Raw genomic sequence first — 20983 nt, 5'->3', positions numbered from 1 at the left:
GATTTACTTTTAGATCAGCGGCCGCTAGTGTAATCGCGAACTGGGCTTTTGCACTGCCCGTCGTATTTTGAATGGTGCTGATACTTGGTGCCATTATATCAATTCATCACAGGCAGGAGGATATACGAATATTTTCGCCTCCCTTGTACTTTTGCAATTTTTATGCGTATTGTACATTTGTTTACGGGCTATTTTGAATGTTCTCAAATGTTTCGCCGCCATTCTGTCGATATTTCCTTCAGCAAAATGTTGATTTTTTTTTCTGCGTTTCCAGGCTTGAAACTTCTTGATGGTAGTAGTTGAATGAAGCTAAATGAAGCTGCGAGTGTGAGAACCAGCTAAATCTTTGCATTATTAACTTGAGGAGCAATAAAGCTACCACTTCAAGATAGCAGTACTGGACCTCCTCCTCCCCCAAACCGGTTCGAACCTGCTTAGTCAGCAGTGGCGAGGAAGGGGTGAAAATTTCGGCGGTGGAGAAAGGGTTCGATTCCCGAGCCATGCAGTTTCTTACACATACTAGAGAGGAATCCGGCGCTGACCGCACCTCGCTCGAGGCAGCCCGTGTCACCGTGGTAATTATGGGGAGAGTGCAGATTTGCATTAGCTTCGTAACTGGGTCGGCTTGCAGAGTTTTATTGAGTGCCAAAACACGTGAGGGACAGCGGAAACGACTGGAAAAAGTGTTTATTATTAGAGAGTCACAACAGAGTGGTGAAGCGGTTCCCGTAACGCTCCCGGAACATGAAGATGGCTTGGTGGCGGCCCAGGTGGTAGGACATCTTGAAGGGGTTGGCAGCGCACGTAGGCGAGGAGAATCAAGAAAGAAAGCAATGACAAAGCGCTGAACTACAACTGAGTCTTTACTCGAAGAGAAATAACGTATATACCCTGACGCATCCAGTAGAAAGGCTAACAAAACCAGACGTAAACACTTTTCTTCTCGCTCTCTGCCTTCTATACATATTTTGGTTCAAATATTCAGAGCGCAATCGAAGGCATGCTGATACAATTGTTGTTAAGACGGCCAATTTCATGTGCCTCAAAACATATATGCAGCGGGAAGAGAGCGAGACTCTGTTAGCCTTCCTAATGGATGCGTCAGGATTAGTTGGGTTCAGCGCTTCGTCCTCTCTTCATTTCTTGATTGTCCTCGCCTACGTGCGCTGTTAACCCCTTCAAGAAAACCGGTACATGGTAGACGCACCGGCGCATATGCATAACCGGTTTCACCAGTCTGAATTTTTTTCGGTGGTCCGCCCCATTTCTCTTGATTGTTTGGGGACGGTGAGCTATAGCCGTGGTAACGACAGAATGTTGGTAATCTACCGGTATGTGGATGACTTTCCAGTTTTGCACACTCTGAGCGCCGAAGCGGACGAAGAAGACTGCTTGACGAAGGTTTTGGTAGCCTTCTAAAGCGAGCATCCAGCACTGACCTTCACGCATGAGGCACCAGGAGAACAGAACATTAGGTTCCCAGAGCTATTATGGCGCTGCAGTTAATGCGTGACCACACGTGCGGGAGATATGCACCCCGAGGAGAAAAGGGTTTTCTGCCCTTTAACTCTGCCCATTCAAAAAGCGTAAAGCGAAGGCTAGCTAGCCAGTAACTAGTGCACTGAACTGTGCGCTAAGTCGGTGATGTCACCAGACTGCCAGAGCTTTCAATGAACAGATCTTGAAGCCCCGCTGTGCAGGATACCCGAATGCCGTCCTTGTGCCGATCTGCGAAACTTTTCTGCAAAATATAAACAGGAAACGACAGAAGCCTCCGAAGTGCGTAAAAATGCAAGCTGGCATTTATATCCACTCGACATCACGCGCAAAATCAAAAAGATTGCGGCAAGAGAAGGCTTGCGGGTTGTGTGCTCACTAGGATTGAGGTTTGGGCAAGTTGGTTCATGGTTTTGAAAGAGGGTAACAGCTCAGAATTGGACGCACACGAGAAGTAGGAAACGACAACACGGCGATAACTTACAACAGTTTATTTTTCGATGATCTGGAACATATGCACCTTCACAGTAAAAAAATAAAAATAAAAGAAAAATCAAGACTAACATGATTGTGTCCCTTATCACCAACCAGCTCCAAACAAAGGGTACAGGTCTTGTGCCGCACCGTGTCAACGCGCCAGTGAGAACGTTCAGCTGCACAACGAACCACCGGACCAAGTACGCAGCTTGTGAACAAAGGGTGGCGTACAGGATGCCGCTATTGTGTGGTAACAGTTCCATCAACGACCGAATGGGGCAACACGCAGCCATGCCTGAAGAACGCGCCGTCAGGGAACTTGACCACGCACAACAGCAGTGACGGCCTTGCGCTTGAAATAATGGAAGCAATCGAGATTGAAGAAATTGCCACGCCTGGAGCCAGCCAGCACAGCTTCGCTCACACACAAAGAAAAGGTCTTTCTGCGCCCCGCAGTCTCATGACCACGTGCCGAGAGGCGTGTAAAGGGACACCGGGAGTGGGAATAAACTTAAGTTACAGTCAGCGCTGTGTGCTGTCGCATTTTAAAGACGACAGTCTTTCTTGGTCTACTTAAACGCGAAAACTTCACTCTGTCTGTCTGCCTGTCCATCGATTCAGCCGCCCGGCCAAAAGTTGATAGTTTTCTTGAACAAGACTTTTACATAGGCAAAACATTTTCGAAATACTAACTCTGGCGACAATTTTCAGCGGGAACATGCGGGCGCATGGCCGCCGCGCTGCGCGAAGCGCCGGTGCCGAGAAATGGCAAGAATCGGAGACGGCCAAAACATGCCCACGAGGCGGGAGCAGCCGCCCGTCGTCTGCTACAGCGCGCCGCCTGGGCGCTCACCTTCCGACAGCTGGGAAATCCCGTATTCGAAGAATGGAATAAAAAATAACAAAATACATTTTTTTTTGTTCTCGCGGCGAAACTAACCGCGCTCTCTTGCAGCCTGTATTTTTTAAATACACGCTACTGAAAAGCCATTTCTTCTCATCCACAGCTGCGCCAGCATCGTATTTTATGCATTGCTTCTTTATCAGGTTAGCCTGAGCTCAGCCATGGCGTGGAAAGTAGCTTGGAATTGCTGTGATACACAGCGTTAAGGTCCCTTGACCCCGCATTTTTAACAGCGCAGCTGTTCCAGTGCTGGCCTTGACGTCCGCCTCTGCTGGTGTCGCATCACGCTCCCTCCGGAGCAGCTTTCTCCGCTCCGGGAAAACTGGTTCACCGAATAGAAAAAAAAAAGTTATAAAAAATAAAAGTCCCAGGACATTTATATTTTAGTACAAGACGGCTGAGATTTCACTTATAATGTGTCTTCCCCGCAAGACACCTGTGTATAGAGGTGAAAACGACTTTAAAAAAAATCGTTGAAAATTTGGTTTTTGTAAGCTGTCTTTCCTACAATGCCTTTTGCGCAGCCTACTGTGGGAGTTTGATTAGAGAAAACGGCTCTGACTCTTGTGTCATCGAAAGTATCCCGGAAAATTAATGACAATTAGCCGCTAAGATGACTCTACAATTACGCCGAGTTTCATTTATTTACAGTCAGGTTGTAAACGTTATAGAATTAGAGTCAGCTGTCGATACATGGTCATCTGCGGAGGGAGTATGGTTACAGGAAACGTGGAACTATCCGGAAAAAAATTATATGACAATTGGCCGCTAAGACGACTCTGGCATTACGCACAAGAAGTTCAGCAGATTTCTCACTGGGTGGAACTGGATTTACTTGTTTATATATTATTTCACCATCCTTCAAGACTATTGCGAGGTGGTCAAAATTGTCAGAAATAAACACGACGGGCCTATCACAGCTCGTGAATCGTACGAACAGGTGTTAAGTTCCAATAAAGTTGAGGTGGAATCACTTCTAAACTCAAATACCTGGGCAATATTTGCGGCGAAAACGGTGCGTTGTACCAGGCGACACACCGTCAAACATACCGCACACGGACCAAACATAGCGCACACGGACGCCATAACTCCAGGATGATTCCTTCTGATATCTGAAGGTTTCTGTTCTCACACTTTCACTAAGCAAATAGTAATTACGCGAAGAGGCCGAGGAGATGATTTTTACAGTGTATAATATAGCATTGTCACATGGTGGAAACAAAACATATATGTAACATCACATTAGAAAACACTTACAGTTCCAAACTGCTTTCCACACCCCAGCTGAGCTCAGCTAGGCTAGCCTGACAGTAAGGAGCAATGCATAAAAGACGAGACTGGTGCAGTTGTGGACGAAAAGAAGGGGCTTTTAGGTATACTGTATCAAAACATACAGGATGCAAGCGAGTGGGCTTATTTTTGCAGTGAGAACAAAAAAAAATGTATTTTTTTTATTCCATCCTTAGAGGACGGAATTACAGGACTCTCGGAAACTGAGGTCCGGCGGCCCGCTGTAGCAGACGACGCGCGGTTGCTTCCGCCTCGTGCGGTCAGCATTGAACTTGAAGATGATCAGAACGTGGTTGATAGCCATCTTGTGAGTTAATGGAAAAAAATAGAAAGAGTTGGAACAAAAGATCAGCAAGAAAAAAGGTGACCGGAATCTCCGAGAGCAACTTGCTGCATTAAACAAAGAAATCGAAGAGCATGCTTTAGAACTCACGAAGCAAAATTTGGGTAATATTTGTGATCAAATGGATATGGAAATTAGCAGTGCCAGGACATGGCTGCTGCTCCGACATTTACTAGATCCAAAGAAAACCAAGTCGGAGGCTCGACAGCAGCTTCAAAAGCTCGTGTGTAAATATGAAGGTCCGACGAAGAAACTGTTAACGGAGGTTAGGGATCGATACCTCAGTTGTGCTGGAGTTGAGAGTCTCCCTGAGTACGCGGGCTCGGAAAACCCGGACTTGGACAGTCCCATCACGGTCGCAGAAGTGAGGGCTGAAATCAACCGCCTCAGAACCAAAACGGCTGCCGGGCCAGATAAAATCAGCAACAGGATGCTCAGGAATCTTGACGACTGTTCCATTAGTAATCTAACAACGTATAGGCAAAAATGCTGGGACAAGGGAGAGATACCGCAAGAGTGGAAATCTGCGAACATGGTCTTGATTCCGAAGCCAGGGAAGAAGCTAAGCTTTGAGCACCTCCGACCAATTTCCATCACATCTTGTGTTGGAAAATTGATGGAGCACGTAATCCAAACTAGACTGAATAGATTCATGGAAGATCAAAACCTGCACCCTGATACTATGATAGGCTTCAGATCACACATGTCGGTATGCGATGTCAAGCTGCAGCTGAAAGAGCAGGTTATCGACAGAAAGACTGTTGATACTAGGGTAATTGTGGGCCTGGACGTCTCTAAAGCGTTTGAAAACACGCAGCAATACTCCAGAACCTTAGCGTGCTAAACGTAGGCGTGAAGACGTATAACTACGTAAGGGATTTTCTCTCCAATCGGACTGCAACCATCAGCTTGGGAGGAGAGTCGCTCGAAAATATTAAATTGGGGAATAGAGGGACACCGCAAGGGTCCGTCCTCTCTCCGACTTTGTTTAATGTAGCGATGATCGGGCTTCCAGGGCGGCTGGACGAAATAAAAAACCTGAATTACACCATATATGCGGACGACTTGACGCTGTGGGTGAACAGGGGTAGCGACGGCCAAATTGAAAGTACACTTCAGAAGGCCATAGATACAATAGAAAAATATCTTGAGCCGATCGGGTTGAAATGCTCGGCAGAAAAATCAGAGGCTCTTTTTCTACCATCTCCAAAGAGGAAAAGGAACAGTCCCCCTTCCAAGAGCTACAACATTGCTTTACGAGTGAATGGAAATGCCAATCCGACCGTAGACAGTATTAGAGTCCTAGGGCTGCGTATACAAACAAATGGCAAAAACACTGAAACTATCAGGAGACTTGAAGCGAGTACCAGCCAGACGTGCCGGTTACTTAAGCGCATTTCTAACAAGCATGTGGGGATGAGGGAGGCCAATCTCTTGAGATTGATTCAGGCTTTCGTCATAAGTCGTGTACTATTCGTTGCATGTACACTCGTTTCGTCATAAGTCGTGTACTATTCGTCGGAGGGAATCTGGCCGCCTCTACCACCCCCCTCTATTCTTTCCCCAGCACTCTGCGCTTATTGGATGGTCATAATCAGTACAAACACACAAAAATGCGGGAGGTCACTGCTCTTTTTGTTTCCCTCTCCTGAACGACAGCACGCGAAGACAGCGCGGCCAGCCGGACAGTTAGGTGGCTGTTGCAGCAGCGCGCGATTAGCGAACTTAACGGAGCTTTTCATGCGTATATAACCAGGTCAGTGTCGCGCGTATTTGCACGTGTATAGTCTGCGAAAGACTGTGAAGGTATTATAACCCTGCGCCTTCAGTGCCTACTGGGTGGGACTATGTTCAGTGGGCGACACAAAATTTTGCACCTGTCTGGGGACCAGTACAACGACGCGAATGCAATTTCTTACCAAACTGGAATTTCATTCGAACGCCGAGAACTAAACAACGTTGGAGACTTCGCTCCTTTGTTTCTTCTTTTATGTAGTAACTTTTCTCGTGCAGCAGTTGTACGGATACTCATAGCCATGGTAAGAATGACTGAGTGCGGCAGCTCTCGTATAGGGACGGCTGAATGTTAGTTAAGTGGGGTTTTTAGTTCGGACAAAACGCTGTAAAACAGCGAGCAAAATCTTCTCGGGAAATGTGTAGAGTTGGAGTAATTCTTTCAGATCAACATATACTCAATAGTGCTCCCTAGAATTGGATAAATGGCTAAATATTGTTCTTCAGAAACATAAGGTACGTCTTCGGCCATGTCAAAAAGCCTATGTTGTCTGCTTTGTTTCCATTCTATTCAGTTCCTCGTTGGCGCCGCTAGGGGCGCCACTCTAAAATCTCCTCCCCAATAGTTGCTGCTACGTTTCAAGGTCATGGCGTGATCACAGAAAAAGACGGCCGTGACCATCGCTTCATAAGGGCAGCGAAGCGCTACGCCCGATAACCGCGGAGCGTACCGATGCCGCCGATTCACTCATTCGTCAAGCTCGACTTCAATCAGCGCAGTAATGAATAAAACAGTTCGTTTTTTGTTATTTTTTTCTTGAGTTCGGTCATGTGACCCAGCTGCTTACTGGGAGGAGTATGGGCAAATGCCATGTAGTGGTTTTTTTTTTGTCATGGAGAGGCTTGTACTGCTCTCTTATGTTGCTGTTACGCCAAACAAATATTTTTTATTTTATTGAAAACATAAAAACAAAATACGGCACGTTATTTCGCTAACTTGGAAACAGTCAAAACTATTATTTCTTTCAGTAGAAAACAGCTTTAAACGGCGCGTCATGCGAAATTGCGCCTGCTGCAAATTCACAGGGATTTCACGGCGCCCAAGGCCGGGGTATTTTGCTCTATTTCACGGCGACAGCAACCGCCATCTTTAAGTTGTTACGGAACATCACGTCACTTTTACGCAGGCTGAAGTTGACGATGTGTGACGTGTTCTTTCCCGCCAACTGTTTAAAGCATGTCACGCCTTCTCAGGCAATCACAGAGAGGGCGTGACATACAAGCCGTATTGTTGTGGAATAGCAAAGACAGGCCTGCGTTGTCATGCCCGATACATTTATAGTGTAGTTTTTTATTGCCGGCTAAGAATTATGCGCTTTCAGTGAAGAGAAATAAGGCTAACTTTAGAATTGGTGCAGGTAAACGCCATGAAACGTCAAAATGACGACAACACACACAACCGCTTTGTCAACCGGAAGCACGTGACCAAAACTGAAAGCCAATCAGAAAAGACTTCCGGCAAATTCACAGTTCACTGTGAATTTATGCAGTCGAGAATAGCTCTATGGTGGTCAGAAGGCACCATAATAGCGCCCTTGACCTCAAAGTACAAAAGCGCATGTGGCGTCCCTTTGTAATAGTAACAAAAGGTTCCAGTGGATGGCGCGAGCGGTAGACGGCGGCAAAATTTGATTGACTTGAGGAAACGTCTGCTGTGTTTATCCTACGAGCAGCGAAACGAGCGGGGAAGAGCGTGAGAGGTGGGTGGGAAATAGAAGTGAGGCATTTACGTGGCAAGGGTAGCAGAAGACCAACTATCGTCTTTCGACGACATTTGCAGCGAAGTGCGCACATACGCGGCCATACTTTTGTGGTCATTGCAATATATGTTTTTGTGGGCTGACCCGTACAAACCATGCGAATCACGAACTAGCTTATATCCTACCCTCCACTATACATTAATTCGTTTAAAGACACCTCCTGGCCTTATGTCCTAATGCCATTTTTGCCTTTCTCTTCTAAACATGAAAATATACGGCGGACCGTGAACCCCCTCAAGAAAACTCGAGAGGTCATAGGACAGTATGCTATCATGATGGCTGACACCTCAGCCCTCAGCTTGGTCCAGCTTCTTTTGAGAGCAATGGGAGCCAAAAAATACCTCGAAATCGGTACGTAGTGTGCTTTTCCGATAAATTAAGTGTCACTACATAATGTTTATGTCTAATTATATGGAGCACATCATCATTCTACAAGCCGAAACGCCAATAACTTCTGTGTGCGTTTTATTCGCGATCATAGAGATTTCCTGAGTATTGACAGAACGAAATCTCTTACTTAATTTAAGTCACTAACTGACTTTGAAATGACTATTCTTCGTAGTTTTCGCCGTCAGTGGCACTTAAAGGGGCACTGACACAAAATTTTGAAGGCGAGATAACTTCGGAGATAGATTGGTGGGAACACATATACATCATCTGCAAAATATCAGCGGCGAATACAGCCTAGAACATATTTAAAATCAATTTTAAAGTGTGCGAAACGCAACCGAGCAGCCAGCAGAGGACCACGCGCAATCGACATCCCGAGGAGATTGTGTAAATAAACAACATCTAAACACGTCACGAGTTTGTGTTTGCCGCTTCCGCACTGCCGGCGTTTTGCGCCGGCTCGCCCGGCTCGCCGCTCCAATCGGAGGGCCGGAGGGCGGAGCTTCTGCTCTCGAGAACGAACGACCCGATCGTTGGCGGCGGAGGCGCCGTGATTTCGTCAGCTCATCGGGCAGCTGGCCGCGACCAAAGTTCTACAGCGATTCCAGGAACTCTGTTTCTATTACTGTTTATTACCATTGGATGCGAAAACGCGCCGGAGGCACGAAAAGCCCACTGAGCTAGCCGCACGGTCGCTGTGCAGGCGGCGGCCACGGCCGCGAAGTGGCCCAGGCCGGCGTAGGTAGCTCGAGTGATAGCTTGTTACCGCTGCACGAAATTGTCCCCAAGTCCCGACCATGGTGGCTTACATGAGAAAGGAGTTAATGATGCGATGGCGGGTTGCATTAAAAATTGTCATCTGCACCGCTTACGAGAGCGGCACTCGAATATCTGCCGCAGTGCTAAGCCGCGAACACATCTGTAGGCGGACCTGTAGGCTAGGCAGACCGGCCGGCTGCTCCCAGCGCGCGTCTTGCCACCCACCGTCTCGAGCGTCGCGCGTCGTTCTTTAGCCGCTGTAGCATTTTCACTCGCAGCGCCTGCGTCACATCCACGGTCGCTTTTTAATTAAGCGCCTCACGAGATCAGTACGTGGGGGCATTCGCAGAAACTGCCGTCGATGCGGATTCGACAGTGCTACGGCGGCTCTGCTCTGTGATATCCCTCCGACGGTCACGTGGTCAGCTTTGTTCACACAAAATCCACAAAATCCATCGTTTCGCGGCACTCGCTGAAACCGAAACTGCGACTGGCCGCATTGAAAATGCCTCTAATTAAACAACCGCCGCACGCTGAAGCAAATGAGGTTTCTACAGGTTATAAGTAGGTCACTACCTACTTATCGCAACAAAAAAAACGAGATGCAAAATTTTTGTGTCAGTGCCCCTTTAATATTTTCACGTTCGGTAACGCTTGACGTTGGTCTAGTTGTTATAAAAGAAAATAACGTTTAATTTACGATAGGCACGGAGACCAGAATCAAATGGACATAATAGGTGAAGCACGCAATAGCAACTGTAGTTTATTCAAATGAATGAGCGAATATATATATATATATATATATATATATATATATATATATATATATATATATATATATATATATATATATATATATATATATATATATATATATATATATATATATATATATTGACAGAGCGAGGGACGAGGTCTCGGAGACGGCGTTTGTTGTGCTGTTCAGACCGAACGGTCCAGGAAGCGCGAGTCCAACGTTGATGATTGTGAGTATTTACAGATGGTAATGGCGATGGGGCGTGAGTAGAAGTGATTGGGAAGCGTATCCCTCTGTGCTCACACTGGCCATGATAGTGACGGTATCGCTTGCACTGCGTATCACATTAGTGGAACGCCGTGAATGCTGACAAGATATATATCTTGTGAGCATATATATATATAATAGCAAATCAGAAAATGGGAAATGAGAGGCTCGTTGAAAATAACACAGTAATAAGAGTTGGCAGTCAAGAAAACCTCGGAAAGCAAAGGGGAAGATGTGGTAGGTCACTGAAACAGATAAAGAATTTGGAAAGAAACAAAGTGGAGAAAAAATGCCCGCCAGGTGGGATCCGCACCCACGACCTCCAGAATACCGGTCTGGTGCGATAACCACTACGCTACCGGTTGGGCAATATTCCCCTCCACTTTCTAGGGTATTTATGTTAAGTATTTTTCCTTGGGGGTGGTAGCCAGCGCCACTCTGACTTCTCGGGGTCAAGGGGACCTTCTTTTTAACCCCCGGGACGTGACTCGAGTGTCTACGACATGTCTAAAGTGGTCGACCAGCGTTGAACCCTCTTAAGCTTCCTATGGCCCCAAGACTGCCAGAACAGAGGCCCTCGCTATGCATGTAGCAAATCAGAATGGGAAATGAGAGGCTCGTTGAAAATAACACAGTAATAAGAGTTGGCAGTCAAGAAAACCTCGGAAAGCAAAGGGGAGGATGTGGTAGGTCATTGAAACACATAAAGAATTTGGAAAGAAAGAAAGTGGAGAAAAAATGCCCGCCAGGTGGGATCTGAACCCAACCCACGACCTCCGAACTGGCTACCACTGGCTACCACCCTGGCTACCATCCGAACTGGCTACCACCCCCAAGCACAGGGAAAAAAAATACTTAACATAAATACCCCAGAAAGTGGAGGGGAATACCGCCCCGCCGGTAGCGTAGTGGTTATCGCACCAGACCGGTATTCTGGAGGTCGTGGGTTCGGATCCACCTTGCGGGCATTTTTTCTCCACTTTCTTTCTCCACTTTCTCCACGTGACAGTATATAAATATATTTATAACAACAACGGCAAACTTTGTCGTTGCCCTTACGTAGAATGAGACCGCAATGAGGAGTCACATTGCATGTCCCTTGGCAACAGACATGACATGAGTATATTCCTAATTTATTTGTTACTTTGCATACAAAGAAAGCCCTTTTGAACCTCGAAAACGCGCAAATAGGTACGCATACGGCAATCCTGATATTTGTGTTGAAACAAAACACTTTTTGTGTGCGTGTCACTTTAACTTTGCTGTGGTTTTGCAGCATACTCCCTGTGAAACGAAATTGAGTATACAGTACGATTTCGACGTAAAGGCCAATATTGTTGCATGCCTTTTTACTGTACTCCGGGTATTCTGCCAACTCTGGCCATTCCAAATGTCGCAGCGGCGATATAGTCATGAAATGTCCGGTGCGCAGGCGTGTTCACCGGTTGCAGCGCACTTTCGGCGGCGTTGGCCCTACCTCCCGACGGCTCCGTGGTGGGCTTGGACATCAGCCAGAAATTCGCCGACATTGGAAGACCCTTCTGGAGAGAGGTGAGCCTCCTCACACCTGCTGTCCTTGTGTCGCTCCCGCTGCCCCCGAGTGGTGGCCCACGTGCGGGGCCGCTTACCGCCGGCGAATGAATGCTCCATCGACGGCTTGAATGAATGACCCTGGGCAGATCAGACGGGACTTTAGCAATGCGAACTCGGCCGAAATAACAGTGACAACAGATGGAGGAAGGGGAGTGGGATACATAGAGAAGAACAGAGAGTAGGGGGTGGAGGATGAAAAAATACGGCGATGAACGTGGAGGAGGTGAGACGGGAATGATGAGGTGGAAGTATGGTTCGTGGGGTGGGATAGGAAAAGGAAATGAAACGGAGCGGTATTTAAGAGCGGGATGGGGTAGGTGAAAACGGAGAGGCGAAGGGACTCGTAGTTTGCGGGGTAGATGTATTTGAAAGGGAGGAGGAAGGGGAGGGATGCGCGGGAGTAGGGGATGGGAAGGGGCGAGGAGGATTCAAAGGTAAAATTGAGAGAGGGCAGCGACAGGAGGAGGCGATTGGTTGATTGATTGTGGGGTTTTACGCGCCGAAACTGCACCGGTCATGAGGCGCGCCGTAGTGGAAGGCTCCGGATTAATTTGACCACCCGGAGATCTTAAACGTGCGCCCAAATCTCGAATACACGAGCGTTTTTGCTTTTCGCCTTCATCAGAACAGCGGCCGGGAATCGAACCCGCGTCCTTGGGCTCAGCAGCACAACGCCTTAGCCACTGAGCCACCGCGGCGGGTTGGAGGCGAACGGGAGGGAGAAGGGATGAGAAGAGTGTGAGTGGTGGCATAGGGAGAGAGTCGGGAACGTTGCTGGGCCTCATTATTGGCCTACTTTGTCCTTTTCGCCATAATGACTGGGGATTCAGATGTGCTGTGGTGAAGTAGACCCACGGCGATTTTAAGGATGTAATTTGGTACGTCACCTCAGCGTCCATGGGACGTCGGTTGAAAAGACGCAGCATTGTTTATGGTGAATGTAGTACCAACACCCGCCGTTACTGAGAAGACGTCATGGTTTCCATTCGGGGCTGTGGGGATTATTTCGCTGACGAGGGAAAAAAAAAGAACGCTTGTACGACATGACGACGTGCGTTGAAGCGGTGATTTGTACATCCCTACACTTTTTCAACACTTTTTCGGCAGCAGAGCCGAACACCCGATAAGAATTTTCTTGAACTCTACTTTTCATGAACATTTGCAGAGAACTTTGCCTTTCAATTCATTACCACACAATTCCAACTCGAAACGAAGGGTGTTCTCAAACAGCGGTTAAGCGCATTTATAATATACTTAACATCGTAAATTTGTTCTTGCCTGAAAATTATTTTTGTGGGCAAGCTATAGCGAAATTTGTCGTAAAGGTTTCTCTTCAATTAAAGTTGGGAGTCCGTGTTTGGCAAGTTCCGCCCAATACTGTTTGTGCTTGAATATGTTTCCATAACGCAGGCGGGTGTGGATCACAAGATCGATATCAGAATTGGCCGTGCTGTGGATTCTCTAGGTAAGAAGAGCGAGAGTTGCTATACAGAATGCGAAGAAGGGGCGTAAACACGTTAAGGCTTTCGCTGTTCCGGAGCCTTGCCTTCCTACATGCCCAACCACGTGCGTCTGTGGAAAGATGGTGCAGCGTCACAGCGTTTCAACCCCATAATGCATGCTAGAAGATCAGAAGGCAATTCATACAAATTCCTTCCCACAAAGCATGTTCATTGCATATAGTCGAAGTTATGGCTGGAACGTTGAATTTATTTGCGTTATACGTGCAACTAACCATTGCTGCTAAACGTTTTCTGTGATAAGGAGCACGAACTGTTACACTTAGCCCTGATTTTCCTCACTTGTGAGTACAGGGTGAGTAGGCGAACCGTTCAGCAGAAATGTGTGCACAAAGTTGTTGGGAATACCCGACGATTGCTTCGATTTTGATAGCGTATATACATTGAAATTCCCATTGTAGCACTTCTAGGAATCCTGATATCGTACTAGTTGTGTCAGGTGGTGAGGTACGGGTGTCAAGGTGCAGGAAATAAAATTTCCAGGTGTGATCACGACCGCAAAAACAGCAGGATGTTCTATCCGTGTATTTCTTTAAAACACCTCTATGTGCGAGATTTCGACGCACCTTCAAGAACCTCGGGGGTTTCATATTAATCTGCAGCCGCACACCATGGCACGCGACATATGCCACGTTTTTCTTAGGTGAATTAAGCACCACGTTTCATTTTTTTCCTGTGTTTATGGGCCAACTACTGACGCAGAAGATTTCTACTCCGCAGCTCTGCACCTTCAGGGTGAATCAACGCTTTGGAAAGGCATCGCTCACCTGTGGTAGCTCGTGGGGCGATGGTCGTCTACGGAGGAGGGTGCGCTCCCGAATCATATCGGCGGGCCGCGGACCCCTTGAGCCCCGCCAAACCGAAAAGAAATGTGTGGAGGGCCCGCTAGAAGAGGGGTTTATGTGGCGATTGTCGCCTATGGAGGGATGTGTCATCCTTGTTCTCAGAACACCTCTGAACGTGTGCGCGCATGTACACTCAGCAAAGGGCGTGGCGAAATCAACTTTGCGCTCTAGCCTGTCCAAAGCCTGGTTAAAGGAAGGAAAGTTGGTGCCAGGAAGTCTGTCCGTCCGTTCGATTCTTGTCAAACATATGACCAGTACTTACCGTGCCAATGGCCCTGCGCCAGGGCGCCCCTATAGTTTTGTACGGTTTGCCATCCACGTAACCACGTGGGTAGGTGGCGCTGCGTACGCCAGGATCATTACGTTAAATTTGAACACTCAGGGCGGGAAGTGTAGTAAGGTAAATTGATTGATTGTGGGGTTTAACGCGCCGACGCAACGCAGGCGATGAGGCGCGCCGTAGTGGAGGGCTCCGGATTAATTTTGACCACCTGGGGATCTTTAACGTGCGCCGAAATCTCGTACACACGGGCGTTTTTGCTTTTCGCCTCCATCAGAAAAGCGGCCGCCGCGGCCGGGAATCGAACCCGCGACCTCGTGCTCAGCAGCGCAACGCCTTAGCCACTGAGCCACCGCGGCGGGTTAGTAAGGTAAATTAAAACGAGCAAAAAAAAAAGGGTTTCCAAAATTTCCCCAATGATGACTGTGATAGGAACAAGGCAAAAAAACGCAAATCAATTGAGGCGCCTAGAACAAAACATTAGGCTGTAATAATATATTTATAACTCATCTTCAAATCACACAGCCTTTCGTCAGAGACGTGGTAAATGAACGGAAAAGTTATGAAGTGAAGAAGGGAATTTTTTGACGCATTTTGGCAGTACTTAGCGATGCCGACGTCTGTAGGGCTGGGATTGCTTTCCATAAAATGTGGTTTGGTTTATATGCGGGCTACCACAGGAAACTCCTTTGCATCCTCGTGTTTCTCTCTGTACGCCAACCCCAGGTGCCCTGATTGACGAGAACCAGTCCGGTAGCTTTGACTTTGCCTTTATCGACGCTGACAAAGGAGGATACGACACATATTACGAATGCTGCCTGAAGCTTGTCAGACAAGGTGGAATCATCGCAGTTGACAATGTAAGCAATCGCCGGATATCGGCCGTTTACTCACCTCCCTTAGCGATGCATTGGCGAGAGAGAGCGTGTTTGTATGTGCGTGCTGGCGGACCTACCCTTGCAAGGCGTGCCCACACTCTGAGCAGCACCTTTTGAAGACTTTGCGTTCCACATAATCAGTTGTCTTCAAGACTTGCGTCCTTCAGAAACTGAAGGATTAGGCACAAGATATCGCCTTTAGGAATCCGGAACACGATCGGGTTGACGGTGCCCTACAACGAGCCATGCAGGGAGCTTCTTCTTCGCTGCCATTCAAACAAAACAAGGAGTCAGCCGCATGACCCGGGCAGCCCATGATAATATTCCGGATGTCACCTGAGCAGCACATATTGAACACCGTGCATGGGCACTAAGTAAAGTTCAGCTTATACGCAATAAAGATATATGCTGGTCCTCTTTCCGAATTCGTCCTGAGGAGAACAGCAGAGGCCTCCGCTTGTACTCAGCCTTTGAGTCACGCAAGGCTAATAACGAGGGCGCTGAATGACCCAAAACGACCCATGATAGCATGGTTTCAAATACGTCGTTCGTCTAGTACGTCTGACCAAGCCAGTGGACGGTATCGGGCCAACATGTCAGCAGTTTCGTTTCTGAGCTATCCTACGGGTGAAGGGAGCCACTGAGAGTGCGCATTATTAAAAACTTCGTCACAGAGCGGATGGACGAGGCGTAAAAAGCTTTGCCACGTCATTTCCACTGCAGATCATAAAAACCTACGCGCTACCTGCCGCTAATCTGTTGGAAAAGCCGTCCGTAAATCGCTGAAGGTTGACCCGATATGCCCGCTTCCAATGCCCAAGTGCTAGCAAACGCGTCTCGCCTACTGGAGTGAATGGATGCGGCGATTGCGAGGGACATTGGTGAGTGCGCAAGCCCAACTTTCCGGACAGGGCGTGTCCGAAGTCTGCCGTTTCCTTTGTCATTGAGGCGAAATTACGCTGAGTCTTTAGCGCAGCGGGTATGTGGGGTCCCACCCCCAAGCGTACACGTCTCAGCAGTGGTTTCCCGCAATCAGACTCTCGCAGATGGGTAAATTGCCAGAGCAGCCTCTGTGACATGGGAAACCGAACAATTCTCTGAGCTACGCCTAGCGAAATGCTACTGGCGCCACTTAAATAATCGCACCAGCCTTTAGCGACCAACAAGAAAAGAAGAAAGCAGGCAAGAAACTGAGAGGATTCATGACTACAATCTCTTTCAGGCGCTTTACGATGCAGCTCTTAAAGGGACCCAGAAAAGCTTTGTGAAGGTGGCAATCAAATGCATTCAGGTGGTAGAACACACAACGGGGGATTTTTTTATCAAAGTGTGAGCCCCATACGTTGTACGAATAATTTGTAAACAATTTTTGAAGATCGCCTTTCTCAGCCGATGAGCGCGCCGCCGTAGCGAGCCGACCGCGGCTGACGCAACGGCGATCGCGGCTGACGCAACGGCAAGGCGCCCCACTGATTCGGCCGATCGTCGGTCGCCGGCAACGTCACTTCCATTGGCTTCCGGTTGCTCTTCCTCCTTTCTGCGCGATCCCGATGCAAAGGCGGGTCTGCAGCGATTGATGCATGGAGCTAGGCGCAGGAATGTAGCTAGCGGAGAACGGAAGTCGAGCGTCGCGATGTCACATGGCTATTCCCAGTGTTTCCAGCTGCTTTCAAAGAAGCAGAGAGGGAGGAGGAATGGATCGGCAAGGGGGGAGAGGTGCACTTAATTGCTTCTGGCGCAGCTAATACTGAATGTAGATCAATATTTCCAACGGCATTGCATCGCTATATTGGTACTACGCGACAATAAAGGCGTTTTGTAACTTTTACAAAAGGCTTTTCTGGGTACCTTTAAGATAAGCGCACGTCTTTGAAGTAGCCATAAAGACAAAATACAAGGTGGTTTTATTCGAAGTATTTGGTGTTTCATAGTGACCCCAACGCTTTTCCGGCAGAAAACGATGCTGTTCTCACAGAGAAATTAAACATTTAAAGACAAAATTTTAATTTCCCCGCTAAATCGTGTTTCGTGATGTCAGTGATGACGTATTCGGGGAATATGCTAACACAAACTTTAGTATGGTGACTCTGCGTACGGGGAAACGCCTAAATTGATGCTTTGTTTACTGTCTGCTTCCATAGATGGCGGGACAATAGCGCTCAAGAACCGCTGTCCGTATACTTTCTATGTTTCTGGCCAGATTTGTGCCTGGCTTACTTTTGTTAAGGTTGATAGCAATCATTGGCAATAAATTTTGTATGCTCGACAAACAGGATCACGTAAGTGGTGATGTCGCTTAAGCCAGCTGTCCAGTGTCGTGTCAGACAAGCGCAACGCGCCCGATGGCTGTGCATGCAACTTCGGCCGGCACTGTGCGCGTCTACGCACTGGTACTTCTATGTTTACGGGTTCGTTCCCAACTTTCATTGTTCACGCCACCATGCTTATTGCTATAAAAAGAATGTCACCTAAATAGCTTGTTCTTCAAGCTTATAATCACTGTTTAATTGGCGCTGTATTTTGCCAGCCTCAGCCAAACGCAACCAGCTGCCCATAATACTTCATTAGTTCAGGGCGGAAAAGTAGCGACGGTGTCGCATGCCTATTCTTTATTTTCCTCATTATACCGCTTATTTTAATGAAGTTTGCGTTAAAATTGGTGTCAGTGCTATTCTAACGAGTCAATCGTTTGAATGAAACAAACTGCATTTTGTCTTCATGGCCCCTTTACGAAGAAGGGTTCTTCAGGGGATGCGAAGCGTACAATTAATCAGTCGCGTACACACCTGCCTCTAGGAATCGTTAGTTTACTTTGATAAAATAACTCTGCATGATACGATTAGTATGAGTTCATTTCCACGAGCCACCCGCCGCGGTGGCTCAGTGGTTATGGAGTTGTGCAGCTGTGCACGATGACGAGGGTTCTATCCCCGCGGCCGCAGCGGCCGCTCTTCTGTTGGAGGCAAGAAGCGAAAACGCTTGTGTGATCGAGGTTTCGGCGCACGTTAAAGGTCCCCAGGTCACTACGGCACACCTCTTCGCCTGTGTAGCGTCGGTGCGTTAAACCCTACAATCAATCAATCAATCAATCAATCAATCAATCAATCAATCAATCAATCAATCAATCAATCAATCAATCAATCAATCAATCAATCAATCAATTCCATGAGCCGAGGCATCCTTGGTGCCAACGAATGCGGACGCATGGGCAGAAGAGAGGCTCATGACGGCAGCGGAGGCGCACGGTAGTCTCTCCCTCCCTCTTTGCTCAATTAAACGTCGATAGGGGGTGGTTAGTGTGAGGTTTAAACCTCTCAAGCGTTGTACTCGCTCCTCTCAAGCCGACAGGGCGAGATGGCGCCAAATTTTAGGTGCGTCCACGTCCGGGCGCATAGCATTTACAATCACAAAAAATCACACAGGCACCGGCAGGATTCGAGCGTGTGTCTGGCAGACCAGACAGAGTTAGTATCAGTCGTCGTATACCCATTGGGCTACGACCATGACTTAGTGCCCGAGAGTCAAACGGCTTACTCCCTCGCCTGTAACGGTGCGGAGTAACTTAGGACCTCCCAATGTCCGTCCGCGTCCATGCGTGCGCACACCATCATCAAGCGAAAACCAAGCCAAATTCGATTTGAGCCCTGAGTTGCAGTTTAATTTAGGGAACAATCAAGGTGCAACTCACGGCTCAAATCGAATGACGGTCGGGGCGCAAATCGGATGTCACTCGGGGCGCAACTTGGATGTCCTTTCGAGTCCCCGTACTCCGCACCCATCATCCCCGGAGTGGACATGCTGCCATTTTTTTTATCTTTTTTCCTGCTGTGCCTTCATCTCGCCTTTTTTTCTACGACGCCGTTTTTAAGCCTCATTTTTGTTTACCTTTCCCGAAAAAGTACTAACGTGTATTTTTAATCAAAATACGCTGGTACTATCGATTACGTACGTGAGTTCTGCCTCAAGTATACTTAATGTTTCCTTTGCGTAAGTAATGGTGACATTCGCTAGCCATTCCACCATTGCTGGTAGTTTAGCAAGGTACTGGCGATACAATTCGTGTTCACGCTCTTTGTTATTCCAAAACTGCTATTTAAGATATGCTTCGCGTATAAAACCAGTGCCAGTGTTGACAGGCTATATGCTCGAAGGAGAGCATAATGTCGAGGACCCTTTCTTGCTCGAAAGTAGCCATGGACGATGGAAGCCTGTTCCTTTAGAACCACCGTACCAGCCTAGCGCACGCAAGCTTTTCTATGTTCGATAACCAAGAGAGATATGTATACTTTATATGCACACACTCGAAGCGCATCCACTATCCTCGCCGTCTTGCGCTTTCTCTTCTTTCTTCTTTTAACTTCCGCTTCCCTTCTGATTCAAGGGAACTCTCGCAATCTTTCGAGCATGTCGAGGGAGACAAGCCACGCGCTTTTACACGCTGGCAGCTCGGGCGCGGAGAATAGTTTGCGAGTGTCAGATGCCGTGAAGCAGATGATTCTATAAGGTTCTGAACACAGGATGTGCGACACTTTCTCTTTCAGTAAAAGTTCTACCGTGCCCTTAATGCTATCGCATTTTAGAATTGCGGTGACATCAACAGAGAATATTGCCAATCTTCAATTATACAATCAACCGAAGTGCAAACAGAACTGAAATATGCACCACCAACTAGCCCAAACCACCGTTCTAATACAAACAGAAGCACGATATCTCCTCCCACTTAATCTGTTTCTGCGACAAGTTTGTTTACGCGTTCCTTTTCGCGCTACCTTCTTCGCAGGTCCTCTGGGACGGAACGGTGTACGACGAGAATGAAACCAGTCCAGACACTGTTGCTATACGGAAGATCAACGAAAAGATTCGAACGGACGATCGTGTCCAGGCATGCATGCTCACCATTGGAGACGGCTTGACACTCGCCATGAAGAAATAGCTTTACTACGCCTACATCTCCTATATATCTGGAAAAGTGATGTGGGAACAATAGAAGTGCACGAACAGCAATACTATTGTTTGGAGCAAATTTGGTTTGGGCAGACCCAACTAACATAAAAGACGTCAGACAAAAAAAGTAGGTTGTGCTTTTATGATGTTGTGACTCGTACAGCTCCTGACTTCTCCCCCCCCCCTCCCCCAGTAAAAAACAAATAAAAAAGGAGAGCATACAATCAATGCGCACTGTCAAGAATGCATACGCCTAGCAAGACATTATTATTCTTAAATATTAGGTTTGCGTCGGTAGCATATATAAAGGAAGCAAGCAGAATGAGTTCGAAAACACTGAAGAAGACGGAAGAAGATGTCCGGGCACGTGACTCGTGAGGGAGAAGGTAAACTGGACGCGCAGCAGTGTTTTTACGGACATCGCAAGATCCCGGGGGCTATGCGTTGGAGCATTTTATGAACGGTATTACATGGTTTAAAACTTCGTTTAAAGAGACCTGTTTCAAAATTAAACATAGGGTCCTTGAACTGCCAGCGGTATCGTGTACAGCAGTATAACACACTGGGCCGATAGCCTTATAAAAGCCTATAATTTGGAACAGAGCGTTCTAGAAACTAGGGCTCCGTAGCAGCTAGCCTAGGTTCAAGCTTTGAGCGTTCAGTGTGCACAATCAGGGGATAAAAA

General features: G+C 47.5%; 1 protein-coding gene across 2 annotated transcripts in view; it reads left to right on the top strand.

Moving 5' to 3' along the window:
* The window catches only part of LOC144155992 (putative caffeoyl-CoA O-methyltransferase 1), a 33767-nt gene extending 13253 nt beyond the window's left edge, over nucleotides 1-20514 (top strand). For both annotated transcript variants that reach the window (XM_077687745.1, XM_077687746.1), the window contains 5 exons: nucleotides 8305-8416; nucleotides 11671-11789; nucleotides 13242-13296; nucleotides 15203-15336; nucleotides 20135-20514. In XM_077687745.1, the coding sequence (XP_077543871.1) occupies nucleotides 8305-8416; nucleotides 11671-11789; nucleotides 13242-13296; nucleotides 15203-15336; nucleotides 20135-20287 (573 nt within the window). In that variant the 3' untranslated portion in view covers nucleotides 20288-20514. The remainder of the gene's footprint in view (nucleotides 1-8304; nucleotides 8417-11670; nucleotides 11790-13241; nucleotides 13297-15202; nucleotides 15337-20134) is intronic.
* Nucleotides 20515-20983: the final 469 nt, after the last annotated feature.

The sequence above is a fragment of the Haemaphysalis longicornis genome, unplaced genomic scaffold (assembly GCF_048455015.1).
Source record: "Haemaphysalis longicornis isolate Haplotype H1 unplaced genomic scaffold, Haemaphysalis longicornis Haplotype H1 scaffold_1, whole genome shotgun sequence".
In the NCBI taxonomy this organism is placed as follows: domain Eukaryota; kingdom Metazoa; phylum Arthropoda; class Arachnida; order Ixodida; family Ixodidae; genus Haemaphysalis; species Haemaphysalis longicornis.
This window is presented reverse-complemented; position numbering and strand designations above follow the sequence as displayed.